Genomic DNA, 22501 nt, shown 5'->3' with positions numbered 1-22501 from the left:
TAAAAACAGAATGTCTCACTCAGGACACATCCGTGCTTACCAGAGAGGCCGCTTGTGCATACCAGTGTAATAAACCTGTCTCCCCAGGACCTTCGCAACCCCCCTTGTGTAAATTTATGACATGCAGTTGTTAACCAGAGAGACAACTCACTGTGACCCTAAATGTAACTAAGTGGAGCACATGAAAGTATTCCCGTCTGTTTTGTATTTCAGTCTGTTTTGTAATAAACTGATTTGTTATCTCATTCAATTGCCAAAAAAATACCTTTCCAAAAATATTCCCTTATTATGAACATCTGGGTTGAATCTTCTAACTTAACGTTTAGAAACACAGGAGGATGTAACTGTTTTTAGGCCAGATCTTGAAACATGGGTACACAGGCTCTGAGAATCTGGTGTGGAAAGTGTGAATGTGACTCAGTCTTTCCCCTGCGACTATGTAGTAGGACAAAGTGCCTGCAGGCCAGTCCAGAAAAATTCCTAGGCGTGCGCAGCCAGTGTGCGGTAGAGGGTAACAAATTGCATTATCTGGTCGGTTGTTTGAGTTATGCTCAGCATAGAAAATCGGTTGGGGTTCCCACTTGTGGCCCAATGACCAGCTTATGGTATTCCATCCAATCCCAGCCCATCCCGTGTTCGACTTTCTCTGTATTCCCTTGTAACACACAGCAGCAGCAGCATCTCTGCCTTCATCGGTGCTCAGCTCCACCTCCCAGTAATGCCGTCCAGTCAGTGACTCCTTACACAGAACCTGAGGTAAAGCATCAAATCTCTCAGGGTGATGAGGATAGGACTGTGGATATCCATGCGTCAACTTCTTGTTTCCTTGAGAAAGAGTAAGATGTCCATTTATTGTGTCTGGATCAAAGGTCAGATCACAAGCATCTGGAGGACAGAAAGAGAGAAGGGAAAGTTTGATCATTCTGACCCCCACTCCCTGCAGACCAGCATTTAACCAAGCAAATGTTGGAAAACAGAGTCCAACCTGGAAGTGTTAACGTGCCATACAACCAGAGAGGTTTCTGTGCACAGTGGTATCCCATTTAACACACAATAATATAAAAAATATTAATATAATTTTACATTCACTGCACTGATAATATGATCTTCATATTCCTGTTTATCTTGCCAGTTATAATTCTACTAATGGAACACTGCAAAAATGAGCACATAATTACATACTTACACCAAATCAGATCTCTTCTATCTGTTGCCTTTTCCACATCACAGACATCCGGTTTTGAGAAGTTTTCCGTGAGCAGCCTCCTATTCCTGTAGTGGTAGATGGTTGCTCCTTGGTGTTGCTTATTTTTTATGGCCGCTACAAGGAATCTGCACTTCTTGTTCTTAAACCTTTTAATAAATCTACCAAATTCTTCAGCTTTTCTTGTCATTTTAAGTAAATCTACTTGTGGGAAAGGTGGTAGTTCATTTGTGGATTGATCCACGTCCTCAGTAGCCTTCATAGCCTGAGAATCCAGGTAGTCCTTCATTTTATCAAGATAAGGATCTGTAGTTTCCAGAGAAGTAAAAACAAAGCTGAGGACATCCTGGACTTCAGGATTAAGAAACTCCTCCACCAACTCTGCCTCACTTTGGACTATCTTTGCTCCCTTCATTTCCTTTAAACACAAAGTGATTACACTGACTTCTCTCTCAATATTTATCATCCACTTCATTAGTTTCTCACTACTAAAAGGAGACTTTTCACTGTCAACCAGGATCTTCAACAACTCCTTCTCATCTTCTTCTCCTGCCCTGATAAACGGAATCTTTTTTGCAATCACATCCAGAAGTTTCCCTTCATAGATTTTACACTGTTGTTGGAAACTCTCCAACCTTTCTTTGATCTTTGGGAACCCAACGCTGCCTTCAAGACAATCGTTGCATCTCATGTTGAGTTTGTGAAAATCTTCCCGAGCTTTTTGAACCTTTCTCACAAGACCAGGGCTGAGGTCAGTCGTCATCTCAGCTGCTGACGGATCAAAGTTCTTCAGCGGCATCATCCAGACCTTTACTGGAACAGTGTTTTCTTTGTTCTTTCCAAGAAGTTCTGGAACTTTTCTGTACGTTTTCACTGCTTCTTCAAACGTCACAGGGTTGCTTTCAGGAATCACGTCTCCGTAAAACTTCCAGGTGAATTTTTCTGTCACCGCCTTTTCTGTATCAGACAGTTTTAGGTCAGCTTCCCCACTTGCACTTAAACTGGAAATCTTATTTATCACAGCTTGAATGTTGCCTTTAATGTCTTGAGCACTGCTCGCGTCCAACTTCTCACTGTCCAGCACAAAGAAAGCAAACGCACCATAAGAGATGCCGGTGACAATGTGTGTGGCACAGCTCTTCACAATAACACCTATCTGCTGCGTTTTATTCATTTCCTCAGTAGAAATGTTTAGCCGTTTAAAAATGGTGGTAGCTTTGTACTGAAATGTGACTCTGGTTTGATTTTTGGATTTCTTCTGATCATTTAGATACTTTGCAGATCCCCCAACTTCAATCAAACCACCCAGGAAGCTGGCCTGCAGAGAGTCACTGACGTCCAGCAGAGAGAACTTCTCCTCCAAGGAATCAGAAGCGCTGATTCTAAACTCACTGCCATGCTGGGAGTTCTCTTCAGTCATCTTTTGGAGAGTTTTGTCATCCCAGAGTGTGGTACCTTTAAAACATGAACTCACAAATTAGATTATATCAAAAGATTTATGTGTGTTAGAAACAGTTTAAACATTTTTTTTTCCAATGTTTAATAGTTTATCTACCTGGAAATATTATGTCACTGAAATAAAGTAGGAATTTGACACATTAACATTAGGTGCTCAGTTTAAAGAGACCTGTTTTGTTTCAACATCTCAAAACTATTGTTTGATACTAAAGTGCTTTTACTGCATTTCTACAGGGATGATATAATACACTTTTGTATTTCGAAGACAGTCGTTAAAATATAAATAATTATATTTTTAAGACACTAGCACATTTACACTTCCTAAGACAAGAACATCTCTATCACACCTGCTGTGACCTTCACACCTAGCATCATCACCATGATCACCAGCTGCTGCCATATAAGGACGGATCCTCCACCTGCACTGCATCAGATTGTTTGTCTAATCCCAGTGGTAACACTTTCAGGCCATTTCTCTGTTTGCGTCAAGTTTGACATATTTCTAACCTGCCTTTTTCCTCCCTTGTCTAATTCCAATGCCTAAACCTGCTTCCTCACCTACCACCTTGGATTTCTAGGCTTCAACCTCCTGCTTGTCTGACACTGATTACAAGAATTGCCCTGTATGACCAGGGGTCCGTTCTTCGTACGTTGCTTAAAACATCCGAGATCAAATGACACATCCAAGATGATTTCATCCGGCTAATCATGATTCGGCTAATTGGGTTCCTCGAACACACCTGTTGTTTATGATTAGTATGGCTGGATTGAGTAATCTGAGATAACTGCATGTTCATGCGTTTGTTTAAAAGGGGAAATGTATCGATAGTAGAAACAATGATCAGCAGCGCTGCTATTGGCTGTTCAGCATGGCCAAAGAACGCCCACAGTTTTTCTCCCAAGCAGAACACGAGCTTTTAATGGAATGTTGTGCCGAATTTGAGTCATTAATTAAAACGACAGGGAACATCTCAAAATCTGTTAAAGCCAGGAGAGAGGGCTGGCAAAAAGCAGCAGACAAATTAATGCATAAATACGGTCCATGTTAGATGTTTCTATCACTTTCTACAGTATGAATTTTTGCATTTCAATAATCTCATATTTACTTAGTTCTTTTATATCAGAGCCTCCATGGGACCCTTTAGAATATGGGGACAAGTAAAAGTGAAATACAAGAATATTCTACAAAATGGTTGCCTTTAATTATTATACTTTATTTTAAAAAGCCACTTGTTATGTCAAGAGATCCAAATTTCAGTGTCATTCCTTAGATGCTGGAAGTAAAGGACACGTGCAAACTGGGAATTTTAACAATAAATTCTTTATCTATAAAAAATTAAAATCTTCCTTTTCCAAGTCATCCACAGTTTACACGGTAAAACTGTATTGCTCCGTGTCTAGATAATCCGTCCATAGTTTTTTCTAATACAATATACGGCTCGACAGGAAGCAAGCCTTTCAAAGTAAACTAAACTTCACAATAAAATGGCCAGAACAAATATTCTTACTGAATATGATAAAAATAAAAAGCAAACCATCATATAAATAACTTCAATATTTTCTATTTATGGCTCTAACACCACTTTTTCCTCTTTAAAAGCCACTGTTAAATGAAGTGTTTGTCTGTTTATAACAGCCACCAAAAAAAATCTCTCTACAATTAAACTGTTGCGCTGCGCTAAAGGATCCTGTCTATTGCCCAATACGCGATTAATTCGAAAAGCTCGGCGAATGATTCTTGCACCTTCTGAAACACGTTGCAGTCATAAAAATTGACATGACGAGGCTATGACAGACTTCCCTATCTCCTCCGTGTATAAAGCCGCGATCTAATCCTGCTTACATGAAATAAGCCTGCTCGCGAGCCAAATATTGAGAGATGTTTTTTTATTTTACCCTGTTTACATGCATTATTTTACAACATGCCATTATACAAATTTAGCAAGGCTCATATAATAATGATGGCATGTCTGTCAAAGCAATATTTACATTAAATGAAGGCCCACTTTGTCACGAACCAGAGACAGATGGACCCAGTATTCAACCAGACAAGATAGGTTTCAAGCAAAAACAGGATTTAATGATAATCTGGGACAGGCAATGCACAGTGGTCAAAAAGGCAGTCCAAAATCCGGTACACAAAATGGCAATCCAAAAAGGCAGAAGTACAGACAAGGCTAAGGCAGAACTCAAAATCCCAAGGCAGGTCCAGGTCAGAGAAACAGGTAAGCAATCATACAGGGCAGGAAAATCAGGTTCAGGGATCAGGCTGGCTCAGAATCAAAAAGGCAATCGGGTCGATATCAAACAGGGCTATCAGAAATACAACGCTGGATAAGACTCACCAAGTGGCTCAAATTGATCTGGCAGATTGCAGAGGTTTGTGACAGGACTATATAGGGGGGTGAGCAGGTGAACAGGAGTGAAGACTAATTACTGACATGGGTGGAGTTTGTCAGGAACAGGGAAGTGACTGGAAGAAAACTGACACTGATTGGATGGAGACTGGAGAAGAGGAGTGACAGGGTGTTGACTAAGAGGTGAGCTGGCAGATAGCTGGCAGGTGAACTGAGTGACTGATTAAAGGCTGGATACAAAGAAGTGATCTGAGCAGGCCAAGTGACTTAATAACAAACTACTCCATAAACCAAAACAACCTAAACAAAACACAAGCTATAATAGAAACCAAACAAGAAAGAACCCAAAACCGATTTAAAAGGCCGGAGAGTTAACTAATAAATCAAAATTAACAAACAGCCAAAACAAAACCCAAATCCTGACACACTTGTGGTTTAACGCTACACTTTTTTGCATAACATCTTGGGAAAGACAAAAAAAGGTGAGCCAACCTATAACTAATGTGTCATACAAATAAATGTGCCCTGCCTTGCCTTGGGTACAATTGTCAGATGCCTGAAGGTGCCAGGTTCATCTTTTCAAGATATTTTGTTCAAGTTGAGCCATCGTACTATTCAGGATGGAGATGTTTTATCTATTCCAGGAAACACAGGGATTGATGCAAAACATTTGCATGAAAAATGCGCTGCCGCTCAACTCTGTGAAATTTTGGGCGCGCTCGTGGCGTAGCGGGTAGCGCGACCCATGTTTGGAGGCCTTTAGTCCACGATGCGGTCGACCCGGGTTCCAATCTGACCTGTGGTCCGACCCGCATGTCTCTCCCCCCCCTTCCTGTCAGTCTACTTTCAATAAAAGCAAGCCGCAAAAAATATTTATTTTTTTAAAGGAGAAGTCTGGTCAACAAGGAAAAATCAGTGGATCATTAGCTATACCTAAAACTAATATGTCCGTGGTGATTTAATGAATTTAGCATTAATCAATAAGTAAATAAAAGCATAAATTGTCGTCTCGATCACTGTGGCCATTATTGCGCATATTTGGGCATTAATTGCCACCTGACATCACATCCTGTGATGTCTCCAAGCTAAATTAATAGGAACTGTTGTACACAGCTGCGATAAACAACAATTATTTTGGATTTCCAGAGGACTTCACCATTGAAATTCGGGAGAGCTATTGTTAAAGCAACAATGCTCACGTGCATGGCAGTTGGATGTTCCAATACTTTGGGTAAAAGTGGAAAAAACTGTTTTTTCACCTTTCCAAATCATGATCCACCGGGTTCTTTTTCTGGATTGCCTACTTGAAGAGAGAGGATTTGCCATCGTGCTTCTCGGCCAGAGAGAAAACACGTCGTCTGTAGCCAACGTTTAGAAGAAAAACGTCTTCAAGATGACATGAGAGCGAGACTTTTTGGTAGGTTTTTCTTTTTTATAATGTAGAATTTGCCGGAACATTCGTTTACCCGACCAGAGCAGCGGAGTGATACGACGAACTTGGAAAGAATGCTCACTCCTGCGAAGCCCACTTATTTTATGCGACTTTGGTCTTGTTTTTTCTAAAGTCGCTTGTAAATTTCATGAATTGCAGGTTGCAGTTTTTGGGCTTGTTTCTGAAAGTGAAGTCAATTGTTTGGGCTCCACACTAAGTGACGCTGAAATATCCATCCACCTCATAACACACTGCAGCTCATGACAGGAGCAGAGTAAACTCAGATAGAGCCGCTCTGCCCGTATTTTTTGCAGTTTACGGTTGCAATAACTGATGATAACTGCTGAAAGTAGATTAGGAGGTGTAGATCACCATTTTTAGCAGAGATTGGATCTAAAGATGAGTTTTATCCTATTATAACATTGCAGGACCCTAAAGAGCCCTCTAGGGAATATGGGGATTTTTTTTCTTTTTGCGTTACCTCGCAATACTTTTGGGTTCCCTCGCAAAAGTTTTTGCGTTCCCTCGCAAAGTTCATGTTTCCGAAAAGTACATGCCTGCCACCATAGCTTTCTGACGCTCGCGAATGCATTCAGGAGCATGGGACATTAGATTTTTCAGAATAAAAAGCTGGCAGATGTGCATAATCAAAAAATAACAGAAATACAATTATAGAGCATTCAGTGTTGTAAGAAAGCCCACACTGTTTCTGGATAAATAGATTATTGTATGAGTTGAGTTCTGTTCCGTTTTATGCCTCTTTCCTTGTAAGTTTGAAATGTCCCATGCTCCTGAATGCACCATAGCTTTCTGACGCTCGCGAATGCATCACACTGGTCTATGAACGCTGTGGTGTGTGGATGCACGTTTGATCTTCCGCTTAAGACAAAGCTTTTCAGTTTCAAAACTCACGTCGGCTCTCACGGTTTATTGTTATGTGTGAATGACAAGAGACCACAACAAATAAATCTGCCATACCTCGAGGGAACGCAAAAACCTTTGCGAGGGAACGCAAAAACTTTTGCGAGGTAACGCAAAAGTATTGCGAGGTAACGCAAAAAAAAAAATTCCCCATGTCCCCTAGAGCAGGGGTTTTTAAATAGGTGAGGCGCGCCTCCCCTGGGGGCGCCAAAGAGTCACAGGGGAGGCGCGAGAAAACAAAGAAGACAGAGAAGAAGACAGCGCTGCCGCTCAACTCTGTGAAACTAGTAGCGATATTCGTGCCTTCTGTTTGAGCGTGAAGGAACCAATCCAAGCGCGCAGTGAAGCAACTCTCAACACTAAAAAACGGTCTGGCACGGTCTGAAAAACTCTTCTCAACCCACTGTCCTCGCCGTGAGTTCCATCTCTGCTTTTTTTTCCCATCCAATCAGAGTATGGCTTGCAAATACTGCATTCAGATGAATTAAATCAAAATGCTGCAGCCTATGGCAGAAATTACTAAACATCACCGAGGGATTGAATAAAAACAAATAAAAAGTGTAATATTTTAGCCTAAAATATTTAGGCCAAAGTATTTAGACTTTCCAGCTTCTGGGAGGTGATGCATCATGAATGTCATCATTATTTAAAGAGCACTTTAACACGAGGTAAAACAAAGTGCCAAACATCAGAAATACATCAGATAAGAGATAACAACTAATAAAATAGCACTAGGTCTAAATTGTGTATAATTAGCCTAAAAAGATAAATAAAAATAGATTGGAATATGGAATATGTTGACGAATATGGAATATGTTGACGTCTGTTAAATTCAGGTTATCTTTTTTATTATTAGTTCAGTTGACGTCTCCTGTTGACGTGAGTTCAGTTTGACATTGGCATCTGTTTAGTTCAGTTTGTCTGCTGTTGAAAACAATTGTTATGAATTTGATCTAATGACAGCTCAATTTTAAAACTAAAAACATCTGTCCGTGATGTTTCAGTAAAAGTAGCATGTAAGATGGAAATATTTGGATGGATATTTTATGAATAGGCCTTTTTTATGAATGTACTTTGTTAAAAGAAATACAATAAAAAAACATGTGTTGGGCTATCAGTTATTTTTGAAACACAGCATTCTAGAACACAAAAGAAAGATGCATTTACTGCAGGAACCTGTGTGTGGTAGGTTTGTGGTTGGGGGGAGGGGGGGCGTGGTTATCTTTACAAGGGGAGGCTCAGATTCAATGAATTTGAAAACCCCTGCCCTAGAGGGCTCCGTAGAACCCAACCCATAAACCGTACTTTAATCCTTATTTGTTGTCTTTTTATGTCTGTAAAATGTAAAATTAGTATTACTTTAAATTGAAACGCTTAATACCATGTCTATCTTTGTTTAAGAGGTTAAAACAAATATTTTGGCATGAAAACGGATATTTACTTACAAGGGGACAGATAGGGCATTGGGACTTGCTCTACAGCCGATAGCGCGACCTGACGTCACAAACTGGGAGGAGGAAGTACTGTTCTTCACCAAGATGGCTGCCCACATAAAAGGACCTTCAAATGAAAATTACTCTTAATTAAAAAAAAGCTTATAATTTTATATTTAAAGTACTTTCAGCAGTTTCAATTCTGATTTTGACCGGACTTCTCCTTTAAAAACTCTGTGAAACTATGTAGCTATATTTGTGCCTTCTGTTTAAGAACGCAGGAACCAGTCCGAGCTCGCAGTGAGACAACTCTCAACGCTCAAAACCGGGTTTGGTGCGCTCTCAACTCTGAAAAACTCCTTTCAACCCACCGTCCTCACGCTCAGTTACATCTCTGCTCTCGACCTGCTCATTCAACGTTCAACACCAGCTGTGGGATCGCTCGACTCTGTCTCTGCGCTCGCGACTTCAAAAACTGTCCACTCCACCAGCCAATCAGAGAATGGCTTGCAAATACTGCATTTAGATGGATTAAATAAAAAATGCTGCGTCCTTTGGCCGAAATCATTAAACATAACGGTGAGTTTGAAGAAAAAATAGAAAAACAAATAAAAAGTTTATTATTTTAACCAAACATATTTAGTCTAAAATATTTGAGTTACTAAGAGTTACTAAGTGAGGTGTGAAAAATATTTTTGTCTCTTTTCTTTCCATCTTCTGGGAGGTGATTGAAAAGTTAATTATGATCATAATCATCATCAGTCATCATTATTTTAAGAGCACTTTAATACGGGGTAAAACAAAGTGCCAAACATCAGAATTACATCAGAGATAACATCTAATAAAATGCTTGGTTGTTAATATAGCAATAGGTTTAAATTGTGTATAATTAGCCTAAAAAGTAAATCGGAATATGGAATGTGTTGATGTCTGTTAAATTCAGGTTATTAGGATTTCAGTTTCTCGCCCAGTAAAGGCTGGACATAGGTACCAGCAACCCCCGCGACCCCATGAAGGATTAAGCTGGTCAGAAAATGGATGGATGACTTCAGTTGACATCTGCTGTTGATGTGAGTTCAGTTTGACATTAGCGTCTGTTTAGTTCAGTTTGTCTTGTCGTGAGAATTTGCTCGTGGTTATCTTTACATATTCCAAGGTGAGGCTCACTTTCAATAAATTTGAAAACCCCTGGTTTAACTCAAATTAAGATAATACTTGGGTCAAAACCCACACGGTACAGCTTCAGGAAAAGGCATTATAGTACATGTACTAAACCATATCTGATCTTACCTAGGATGAGCTGATCTTTACGAGCATCGTAGAGCATCCCCAAGTTAAAGGGTCGACCGAGAGCAGCCCTTTCAATCATACCTGATGCCATTTTACCTGTATAAATAAAAACAGTTACATTTATTTTATTGATTATGGCAAAGCCTCCAAGTTAGACGCATACTCAGGTAACTTAACTCCACTAATTGCTTACTTAGAAATAAGGTCAGATGTTTGGGGCCTAGAAAATGTGATGAGAAAAAAGGCTGCTAAAACCAGACAAAAATACAAAAGCAAAGAATATAAAACAGCTGGAATGCCCATTTATAAGGAAAATCAATGACAGAGGCAGTATGCTGAGGAAAGGGACCAATGGAAGCCTCGAAACCACACATCCACACATAACCAAGAAACCTTAAACCTCAGATCAGCTTAATATATGGGCTGCTGACAAGACCACTGGTTCCCAAAAGGTGCGCCGTGAGGCAAGTCCGGGTCTGCTGTGGGATTTTGTAACAACCATACATTTGTATTATTCTTATGGTAATACAAAACTACACAAAAATAATTATTTTTAATTTTCTATATTAGTACTATGTATGCATTTATTTCATAATGCAAACTCTATACTTAAAGCAGTTATTTAAAAAAGATCCTCAGACAGCCCCATATTTCACTGTTCCCGCCGTTGCACAGGCTGAAATTATAAGCCCACAAGACATCAAAGGCTGCCAAACAACCTTAAAACATAAAACTAAGACGCAAAATGGAGCGCTTTCTTGTGCAGAACAAACTTATAACTACCAGTGCAGACACTGCCAACAACCAGGGCGTGAGCTTTGAGGGAATCTTGCACTTTGGTGTGCCTTGGGCCCAAAAAGTTTGGGAACCACTGGACTAGACTTTCACTAAGTCTTCTGAAAGTCAGGGCCACAATTCAAAGTAACCTGCGATAGAGTCCACACATTCCCCAACCTATTATTATCACAAAAAAATAAATAAAGTTGTCAGATAAAGAAAGAGACAAAGCGAGGATTAATATTAACCTCGTGTTTCCATGGTGGAAAGCACTTTGAGAGCAAAACGAGTTTCAGTTTGACTCGTACCATCTTGTTTTAGTCTACGGACAGTGCTCAACAGATCAGGCAGTGGTGAAATTTCACTTAGAACCATGCACCATATCAGAAATTACAATTTAACCAACTTCCACACTCTATCTAAGGCTGCTTACTAATATGTTCATGAAAGGCTTTTTGAATATAGAGGAGCAGACTGACCCATACCGCAGATGAAACCGCAAGGTGTCTTTAATTTCTGAATGAAGGAGTTGCTCATCTGAAAAATTTTCCTTCTCTTGATGGCTACCCTGATGTCCAGATAATGTCCTGCTCAAAAAGACTTGTGGTTCTGAGACTCCATCCAGCAATAACAGAAACTGAGGTTTGTCTTTTTTGCTTGACAAGTTGTTTCAGCTTCAGCTCTGATATTCAATTTAATAATTCAATCAGATTACACAGATTGGAGCAGATTATACAGATTGGTGAGAAAGTTTCCTCAAAAAGTTGAAATAACAAAAAAATCAATGCAAATTGGAGAACAGCAGAACTCAGTAGATTGAGAGAAATAGACCCTGATGTCCTCCAGTAGCCTAAGCCTATAGCAGCATAACTATAGAGGTAGCTCAGGGTAACATGAGCCACTCTGACTAGAAGTTTTGTCACAAAGGAAAGTTTTAACATTAGTCTTAAAAGTAGACAGGGTGTCTGCCTCACGGACCAAAACTGGGAGTTGGTTCCACAGGAGAGGAGCCTGATAGCTAAAGGATCTGCCTCCCATTCTACTTTTAGAGACTCTAGGAACCACCAGCAGACCTGCAGTCTGAGAGCGAAGTTCTCTGTTAGGAACATACGGGGTAATCAGAGCTCTGATATATGATGGAGCTTGATTATTAAGGGCTTTAGACGTTAGAAGAAGAATTTTAAATTCTATTCTTGATTTAACAGGAAGCCAATTAAGGGAAGCTAAAATAGGAGAAATATGATCCCTCTTGTTGATTTTCATCAGAACTCTTGCCGCAGCATTTTGGATCAGCTGAAGACTTTGAACTGCATTTTGTGGACTTCGTGATAGTAAAGAAATACAATAGTCCAGCCTTGAAGTAACAAATGCATGGACCAGTTTTTCAGCATCACTCCTGGACAGGATGTTTCTAATTTTGGCGATATTCCTGAGGTGAAAAAAGGAAACTCTGGAAACCTGTTTAATATGGGATTTAAATGACATGTCTTGGTCAAAAATAACACCAAGATTTTTTACTTTATTACCAGAGGCCAATTTAGTGCCATTCAGATTAAGTGATTGATTAAGAAGTTAATTTCTTGAGGACTCTGGCCCAAAGATTACAACTTCTGTCTTAAATACAGGAAATTTGAAGTCATTCAGTTTTTGCTGTCATCAAAACCTGACTGCAGTCAAAGTAATTGATGTGATTTATCAGGAATTATGGATAAATATAGCTGAGTGTCATCAGCATAACAGTGGAAATTAATCCCATGCTGTCTGATAATTTTGCCTATTGGAAGCATATATATAGTAAATAGAATTGGTCCAAGGACTGAACCCTGTGGTACTCCACAGGTGACCCTAGAGTTTGAAGAAGATTTATTATTAACATGAACAAACTGGAATCTGTCAGAAAAGATTTAAACCAGCTTAATGCTTTCCCCTTAATCCCTACAGTATGTTCAGGTCTTTTTAGGAGAATATTGTGATCAACTGTATCAAATGCAGCACTGAGATCTAACAGGACAAGTACAGACACAAGTCCATTATCTGAGGCAATGAGAATGTCATTAGTGACCTTCACCAAAGACGTTTTAGTTGTATGATGAGCTCAGAAGCCTGACTGAAACTCCTCAAGTAGGTCAATAATCCCAAATGCTCCCCCCCCCCCCCCCCCCCCCCCACTTGGGATTATTGTATGTGAGTGTTATGTGCAAATCTGTGTACGGCACCGTCTTTTTTTTAATAGCCTGTGCGTTGTGAGCGGGGCACTAGGTTGGGAAGGTGTGAATGACATTGTGTTTTTTCTTGTCTTTTTATTTTTTTATTTTCTTATTAGCCTTGTTTGGGTCCGAACCGCTACCTCTCCCAAGAACATCTCAAATATTCGCTAGGTGCGGAGCCCATCCCCCCCTTTGGGGGTCCGGGGTTATGGGTCCCCTGGCGCCTGCCTCGGTGCTCGGGGAAGGCGGGCCTTTGGCTCTTCACAACCACTATTGAGCATTTTTCTTCTGGATAAATTTCACATACACAAGTGCACTCTCACAAACTCCCACAGGTGCTGGGTTCCAGGTACTCAGTGTTTAACTTACTTCTATACAAAAAGCCCATAATTTAGTTATTTATTTATTTACTTATTTTTCTCTCAGGTAGCACATTATACATGTCAGATTAAATAATACATATAATTCAGCAATGGTATCAAGGTGTTTTTTCATTGTATCTGTTACACTATGTCCGTTGGTTGTGCTGTTCTTTTTACATCTCTTTCCAGGTGATGAAGCAGACGGAAGACGTTTTTATAATTTTTTCCTTTTATCTCCTCTTTCTTTCACCTCTTCTCTTTCTTTTTTTTTCTCTTCTTGTTCTTCCTTTACTCTCCTACTTTCCCATTGTAGTGTCCACATAATTCGAAATTCTCCCTGCAGGAATCACAATAAAACTATTTACATGCATAAATCAAGCGGAGCACTATGGCGAAAGCTGATCGCTCCACTTGTTAAAGTCAAATCTGTCGAGCTCTATTTGGCATTAAGACATCAATTCTTATTGCCACATTGCTAGACAGGACACTGGAAAAAAAGTAGGTCATTACTTTGTAAATGTATACAAATTTGATTAGCAACTACTTTCTCAATATTTTTAATAAGAAAATAAGATTAGATATAGGTCTGTAATTTACTAACTCATCTTGATCAAGAGATGGTTTCTTAAGTAAAGGTTTAATAACAGCTACTTTAAAAGCCTGTGGTACATATCCATTTACCAAGGATAGATTAATCATGTCTAAAATAGAGCCACTGATCAAAGGGAATATGTCCTTAAACAACTTGGTTGGGATTGGTTCTAACATACAGGTAGAAGGTTTAGATTAAGCTAAAAAAATGTTTTTTGTTTTTTAATTTTTTGCAGCTCTAGTGGCTCGTTTTTATTCACAGTACACTGACAGGAAGAGGGCTGAAGAGGGTCTCTGCAAAGGGTCTTTTTATACAACAGCACACCGTATTTCCAGATTAGGTAGGATTCCGAATTTCATTCATGCACCTCCTGATGGCTGCTGGCTGACCTCCTCAGAACCATCTGGAGAAGTTCTGGTTTATTTAGAAAATAAAGCTAAAACTGAGTGTGAAACCTTTTTAAAGTGATTGAAGGAGGGAACATTTCCTCTGAAGTTCTGATGTGTTGGTTCTGAACACAGCGGCCCGCTCACATGTTGGAGCCGGCTCCTGTTAGAGAGCCTTCAGTTAAAGCAGTTAAGGTTCTGAAGGTTCTGAAACCTTTCAGGTCCAGACCTCCTTTAGAGGAAGATTTTCTGCTGGTCCCTCTGCTGAGTGTCAGATTTAGTCTGAGAGGCAGAAAACGTTCCTTTTAGCTGAAGCTCAGAGAGAGAGAGCTGATTCAATGTTTCTCTCCTAGATGAAGCTGCTGCTGCCATTAGCTTTCCACCATTTATGTAACATAGAAAGTACTCCTGGTGATGGTTTCCTTTACAAAGTGTGTCTGAATGCACCATGAATCTATCGTAACTCTAACGCTAAATAAATTGGGACAGAATGTATCTGATGCAGAATAGCATTTTTATGCAGATGACACAGTTATTGCACTGGATCCACTCCTACTCATGTCATGAAACCTTTGCAGGGTGCGCTGGTGGTGCAGCGGGTAGCGCGATCCATGTACGGAGGCCTTAGTCCTCGACCCGGGTTCAAATCTGACCCGTGGTCCTTTGCCCCCCCAACCCCCCCCAACCCCCCCCCCCTCCGTCCTGTCAGCCTACTGGTAAAAAAGTGAGCCACTAGAGCCACGACAAATCCCACAAAAAAAACCACTATCCAATTGTCACTATGCTTGTTCTTAATATAGATAAAACTAAATTGATGTATTTTTTCACAGTTTGAAAAGGTCCCGCGTCAGTGTTATATAACAATTTTGATTTTTTTTTGGTCACTTTTAAACCCCATGCAGAAAAAATCTTGGGGGAAAAAAATCCAAATTAAAGTTGGGGTTTTATTATTTATATATATATATATATATATATATATATATATATATATATATATATATATATATATATATATATATATATATATATATATGCGTCAGAGCGTCCGCCATCTTAAATGTGGCAAATCTGCAGTTACTCAGTCACTTAAACAGTATCAGAGGGACTTTAATCTCTGAATATACTTTGTATTCGTAGTATTTTTTTGTAATATTACAAGTTTATTTTCGTATCCCTTTAGCTTCATTCTCCTGAATTTATTCTCCTAAAGAATAAAAATATTTAAAATAATCTAACCTGGCCCTATTACTCCAGAAGTGAAATAATTCTGCAAACTGTGATTATTCTGGAAATGTTCCCCCTTAATTCTCATAATATGATGTTTTTATCATAACATTATCACTTTTGTGTTTGTTTGTTTATTTTTACTTTATTGGCCTATTTTTTTTCTCATATTATTAAGTTTACCTCTTTAATACTCACCTCAAAAGTCTGTTCCTAAAGGTTCACATTTGACACGGTTTTAGGAAATAATGAAGACCACAATGTTTAGATTTAACACATTGATCCTTATATTCATAACACATACACACACAAAAAAAAAAAAAAAAAAAAATATATATATATATATATATATATATATATATATATATATATATATATATATATATATATATATATATATATATATATATATTAGGGCTGGGCAAGTTAACGCGTTAATTTCGCGTTAATTCATTAGACTATTAACGGCGATATTTATTTTATCGCGCATTAACGCGTTGCTCACATGCTTTCAGTCAGTGTCTGTCAGCAGGTGCGCTGACTGCAGCGCGCTGTCACGGCAGCACTCTCTCACTCCCCCTCCCCTCTCGTACATGGCTCAGCGGCGCCAGCCAATCAGCACGCAGGCTCAGCCTGGCCCGCGCACTCAGCTCACACACAAACTTAATACACAAACAGCTGAGAGAGACCGCAGCAGCGAAAAAACATGAACAGAGGAAGTAGCACCGTTCGGCTTTACTTTAATACCGTAAATGAAATCAAGCTGTATGTTTTGTAAAAAGCCGGTTCATTTCAGTGGAAACACAACAAATTTATCTAAGCACGTGAAAAAACATGAAAACGTCGAGCCCCAGAAACGGAGAGAGGAGACGAAACTTCTCTCACTGCCCCGACAGACCCACAGACGTCTCTGACTGAGGCGTTTCAGTCCTCCAGGGAACATCCAGGTAGATCAGTGGATGGATGGATGGATGGATGGATGGATGGATGGATGGATGGATGTTACTGGAGCCCACACATAACATGTAATTAAGACCTTGAAAGAACCCAGTACATATATTAAAAAGTGTTATTTAAGATAAGATAACATTAGCTAATCCTTTTTTTATCCCACGACGGGGAAATTTATAGGATTAAAGCAACAGGCAGGTGCACACAACACAGACAAAATTACATAAGGATTGAAATATATAAGAGGTGGATTAGCGAAAAAACACTGAACATAACATTATTATTATTATTATTATTAAATTGTAATAATAAAATAAAAAACACAAAACCCAAAAGGTCAACAGTTTCATGATACATCAAGCTTAGGGACTGGCTAATATACAGCAGGTCAAAAAAGGCCATATTTTGGCTGCAGTGCTTGTTCTCTTATGAAGAAAAGATCAACTAGTGCACTAAATTCAATAGATGGGTTGAAAATATCCAGTATAAAATAAGTGCTACAAATGTTACAACACTTTTGTTCATATGGCAGCAGAACATTAAAATAAAAGTGCTCTTTACACTACTTTTGAATTCATTCTTGGAGTTTGTAAATACAATGCGATTAATCGCGATTAATCAGGGCGATTAATCGCGATTAAATATTTTAATCGTTGCCCAGCCCTAATATATATATATTAGGGCTGGGCAACGATTAAAATATTTAATCGCGATTAATCGCACTGATTAATCGCGATTAATCGCGATTAATCGCATTGTATTTACAAACTCCAAGAATGAATTCAAAAGTAGTGTAAAGAGCACTTTTATTTTAATGTTCTGCTGCCATATGAACAAAAGTGTTGTAACATTTGTAGCACTTATCAGTAACACATATTTAGTGTAAAGCTCAACTTAAACATGTAAAACAAAAAATAGCAATAATAATAAATTAAAGCTTATTGCCACTGACAGGGAATTCTCTTTATGGGGAAAAAATCTACCAAAAACAGGCCATTTCTGAGGTAACAGCAGGGAGCAGCATTACCATTTTATGTTCAATACCAAAGTTTAACTTGGCAGTGGTTCCAACTAACTTGTTTCTGTCATATTCCATGCTGGAAGAACTTTTAACTGAAATGCTTGCTAACTCGATATGCTTGCGTTTATTTGACGTTGACACGCGGTTTTTTGTTGTTGCTTTCTCGCGCGCATATAGTGAATGGCAGGGAAAAACAGGCAAAAACACATGGATACTTTGAAACGAGAAGCGACTTCACCGACGGCGTCGATGCAGACCCCCCCGCTCCGCTCCGCACAAAACTTGTTCCGGCCGCCAACTCACCGCCTCGCCTCGCCTAAGCTCGCTCGCGGTACCTGCGGGAAACACCGCCTTCCGCATGTCAGCTGTGTTTTTTTCCGGCCAGCACCTTTCTTCCTCTTTGAATCTGAGGCTGGGCTGACAGCGAGGTTATTGGCGCATTATCGCCACCTACTGTTCTGATTCAAACCCCTACACCGCAGCAACAGACCTTCACAAAATAAAAGCATGTGACCAACATGCGTTAACGCGCGTTAAAGAAAATATCGCCGTTAATAGTCTAATGAGTTAACGCGAAATTAACGCGTTAACTTGCCCAGCCCTAATATATATATATATATATATATATATATAGATATATATATATATATATATATATATATATATATATATATATATATATATATATATATATATATATATATAGATATATATATATATATATAGATAGAGAGAGAGAGAGAGAGATTGCAAAAACAGATAACTCCGTTTTTATACATAAAAAAACATACTTTTTATTATTTAGTTAAAGTGATACCAGTCAAACTAACCTACCTGATGAATTTGATCAAGTAAGAGCGACATAACAACATAATGGCATCTCAAAAATACACCTTCATTAAAAGGACCCCCCCTCTCTCACACACACACGCACGCGCGCACACACACTTACATTTTTGTTTATTTGGCTAAAAACGGAGTTATCTGTTTTTGCAAATGAACTCTTCATATATTGAACCCTCGCTATATCGCGGTTCCCCTTTCACGGTCTCGCTGCTTCATGGACTTGCATTGATGAGCCGTTCCAGTTCTCAAACATAATGCGGTACCGCGCGCAAGCTATTTTTAGAAACACAACGTCACGATGACGTCACATCACGTGGTACGCAGTGGGGCAAACTCCGGAATGCCGCCGTTGTTTCGCTGTAAGAGACGTGCGTTAGCCTAGGTTTTACTCGGTAAACGACTGCTTTTTCCAAATCTAAGACCATGGTTTTTAAACATTGTTGCTATGGAACGTGCAACAGCGACTCGAGGTACGCTGATCGGCCACATATGAAGGATGTTTTCTTCAAGACTGCCAAGGAGAAATGTGTGCGCTTGGAACACCGGGGCGGTCGGCCTACACAACAGTTCAACCCGGAAAAAGTTACCAAATTCACGTACATATGTAGCAAGCATTTTGTCGGAGGAAAGGGCACAACCGAAGAACATCCTGACCCAATTCCAGCGACATCAAGTCAAGGTAAGAGTATTTTGGTGGCCGACATGTTAATAATGAAGCGCCTGCTACCATGACAGCATATAGGCTATCATGGTAGCAGGCGCTAACATGATAGCCTGCTACCAGGATAGCTTACTCAAAAACATTTCAAATGAGACAAACATTAAACATATACCCATTCCTGGACGGTGATTGCAAACAACAACAAAAAAAAAAAAAACGGCCGACGCTGCCATGATCGCCGCGCAGGAAAAAAAAAACAAAGCTTACCGTTCATCAACTCGGCCAGTTTTCCAGTCTTTTTAAGCCCTCGAACCTCAAGCCATCGTTTGAGCTGAAGGTTGGTGTGTTCTTCTACAGTGCGACCAGTAAACCGTGTGCCTGGGACATCGTCTTGGGAAAGTTTAACGGCTGTAAAGTCGGTCATATCTGTTATCCGTGCGTTCTCTCCTGTATGCCCTACCTAAGCGGCAAAAGGGGCGTTGCTCTTGAGACGGTGACGTCACGTGCGCGGTACCGCATTGATGGTGGCATGTCGGTTTATTCCAAAAATGAGAATCTTCACCAGCATGTCAGTTTATAAGATTCTTTTTGCCCAGAAGAACAACAACTACCGATAACTATGTTCTTCTCCCGAAAAAAACACACCTGCACCGCGGGCTTTAGAAGAAAAAAATGCTACAGAGCGGAGTCAGGATGCAGCGGCTCAGTCAGAAGAGCAGTGAAATACATGTGAGTCACTATTTGTCCTACTGTACTTTGTATTTTTGTTTTCATAATCATTTTTCATTTTCTCCCGTTCTAATACAATGACTCGGGTCGCGGTGGGGCGGTGCTGATCTCCACAATAAGCATTCAGTTCGTATTGATGATCAAATGATTTTACAGCACAGTAGTTTTTTTGTAAAAAAAAATTAAATAAATAAATAAAACGTTTATACAGTACTGTTATTTGTTAAACAAATGTTAGGCCTGTAAAAAGGTTTTGTTCTTTGGTTTCAATGTACTATGGAGTATTATATATATATATATATATATATATATATATATATATATATATATATATATATATATATATATGCTTGTGTATACTGTAACTGTGTTTTTGTATATAGTAATAACAAAAAATTATTAAAGTGTATGAGTGGCTGTGTTTTGCAGCATACATAAATTCTGTCAGAATATTCAATTACATTTAACCACACTAAGAACATTTAAATGCACTGAATCATTTGTTATAATAGCTATAGCTTTAAATAAAAATTTTAAATAAAATTAATAATCAGCGAGTATAGTTGACTTAAATTGCTTCTGCACCTGGTTAACACATTACACTGAGTGGAGTTCTCGACCGCCCCAAGATGGCGCCCCTAAATCTCGTCCGCGCCTATAGGCGAGAGCGGTCGATGCGGGGTCTACTCTTTATATATGTCTATGGTTGTAGCCTTCTCCACGCCGCCCTTGTTCTTTCCACGCCATTAAACCAAGAGCGATGACGTGTTACGTCAGCGTGCGTCAGAAAAAAAAACTGCCAGCAGAGGCGGATAACGGTACAGCGTGAATAGCGGACTAAACAAAAAAAAAAAAAAAAAAAAAAAAAAAGAGAGAGAGAACGGCCCTTGCGGCCCAAATCTCATCAGCCCGGTTCTGGTCCCGGTCCTCCGGGTGAGACACTCCGGGCCTGGAGTGGAGCAACATTCTGGAACCATGGTGACCAGAATCCGGTGATTTTTGGACAGAACCAAAGGTTTGGACCAGAGTCCGGGTCTGATCCAGGATCAGGGAGGGTCTCAGAGGAAGCTTCCAGTCAGCTCAGAGTCTGCAGCAGACTGAGCTGTCAGCTGGAAGCAGCTGTAGAAAGTCTAAAGGCTCCAGAAACCCAGGAGAGACCCGCAGGAAAAAAGGCTTAACTTACCTCTGTTAACCAGCGGAGACAAGATTTCCGTCCTGCTGTCTCAACATGGAGTCTGATCTGAGGGAGTTCAGCAAAGTTTCACTTTCTGTTTCTCAGTGGGTCAGGTGACTTGTGTTTTTATGTCTAACAGAAGCGTCTAGAGTCAAAGTTTGATTCGTAGGAATAAATATTTACAGCTGACAGCTGAAGTAGATTTAACAGACTAGAAGAAAAGTACAACAAAAGATGAAAAACTTCAGTTTTTCTATTTCAAACGGTTATATCGTTAGAAGAGTTGAACTACAGTTCCCAGGAGTCTGTACAGGAAGCTGCAAAGGCTGCTGGGAAATAAGCACAACTTTCAGGGAACAACAATCACCGGGGTCCGTTCTTCGTACGTCGCTAACTCAATTAGCAGGATTTGATTGTTGATGATTTGGCGTGATCTTGGATCGTTTGGTTCTTCGAAACTCATCTTGGACTTGCTGTCATAGCAACATGTGCGCAAACTTAAGCCTGTTGACGAGCAGGTTTATTTCATGTAAACAGGATTAGATCGCAGCTTTATAAGTGGAGGAAATAGGGAAGTCTGTCGTAGCCAGTGCACTTGGACCACCTAGTGGCAGAGGACAGGACAGAATTGTGGAACACCATTTTTTAATCTTCAATCTTCAATTTTTTAATCTTCAATAAAAGCACCAAAATACCTGAACTACAGTTAGATGCTAGGAAGAAAAATACAAAAACCACAGATCTGTGTCTAATTTACTATTAAATGACTTTTCAACAGGATAACATGATGTTTGTCAAGATGCTGAACTCAGCAGATTACAATCATGATCATACCTTTCAACTTTTATCAAAAGTTAAGAGTGAGATTATGTTAATTTTCGGGGGCGGGGCTGACTGGACCCTGGAAGAGCAGTCCAGTCAGCTCAGTCTAATTTTTATCTGACCAGACATGGAAGAACAAATACTACTTTTGTTAAAAAGAGGCAGAGAAGTGTTAAAACAGAAAAATCACACAACTGTTTAAATAATACTGAATAAAATAGTAAAGCACCCTGGCGACCTGTCCAGGTTCACATTTTAATTACAGGTTGATGGATTAAAATCTGCACCCAAATAAAAATTTATCATTGATCTCCCTGATGGTCCGCTCAGATCTAACTCCACTCAGAACCGTCGTTTATCTTCCCGTCCAGAAAGACATGATGAAAATGAAAGACAAAAACAACAATGAAAAAACGTGTTTAATGTTAAACGTCTCTTTCTTCATCACTTATAATATTTTTGAGCGTACCTTTATTCAATTTAAATTTTCTTATATTTGGGATCTGTTTCTGATCTATTGATGGGGTCCATCAGGCAACAAATCTTTTCCATAAATAAAGCAGCCCTCTGTTTTCAGGGATGGACTCAGGAAGGCGGCTTTTTGTTTCCAACAGACAGACTTTAGGTGATTTACAACAATCAAAGCAAATGGTA

The 22501-nt window shown here is 39.5% G+C and overlaps 1 protein-coding gene across 1 annotated transcript; it reads right to left on the bottom strand.

Annotated features, from left to right (window-relative positions):
- Positions 1–207: 207 nt before the first annotated feature.
- LOC105923726 (stonustoxin subunit alpha) lies at positions 208–21096 on the bottom strand. Its single transcript, XM_036124971.1, has 4 exons — positions 21035–21096; positions 10096–10191; positions 1187–2659; positions 208–885 (listed from the first exon to the last, which is right to left on the bottom strand). Exons 2-4 carry the CDS (start codon positions 10184–10186, stop codon positions 323–325), a joined length of 2127 nt encoding a protein of 708 aa, XP_035980864.1. The 5' UTR covers positions 10187–10191; positions 21035–21096; the 3' UTR covers positions 208–322.
- Between the last annotated feature and the right edge of the window lie 1405 nt (positions 21097–22501).

Source organism: Fundulus heteroclitus, chromosome 21 (assembly GCF_011125445.2).
Source record: "Fundulus heteroclitus isolate FHET01 chromosome 21, MU-UCD_Fhet_4.1, whole genome shotgun sequence".
NCBI classification, from domain to species: domain Eukaryota; kingdom Metazoa; phylum Chordata; class Actinopteri; order Cyprinodontiformes; family Fundulidae; genus Fundulus; species Fundulus heteroclitus.
This window is presented reverse-complemented; position numbering and strand designations above follow the sequence as displayed.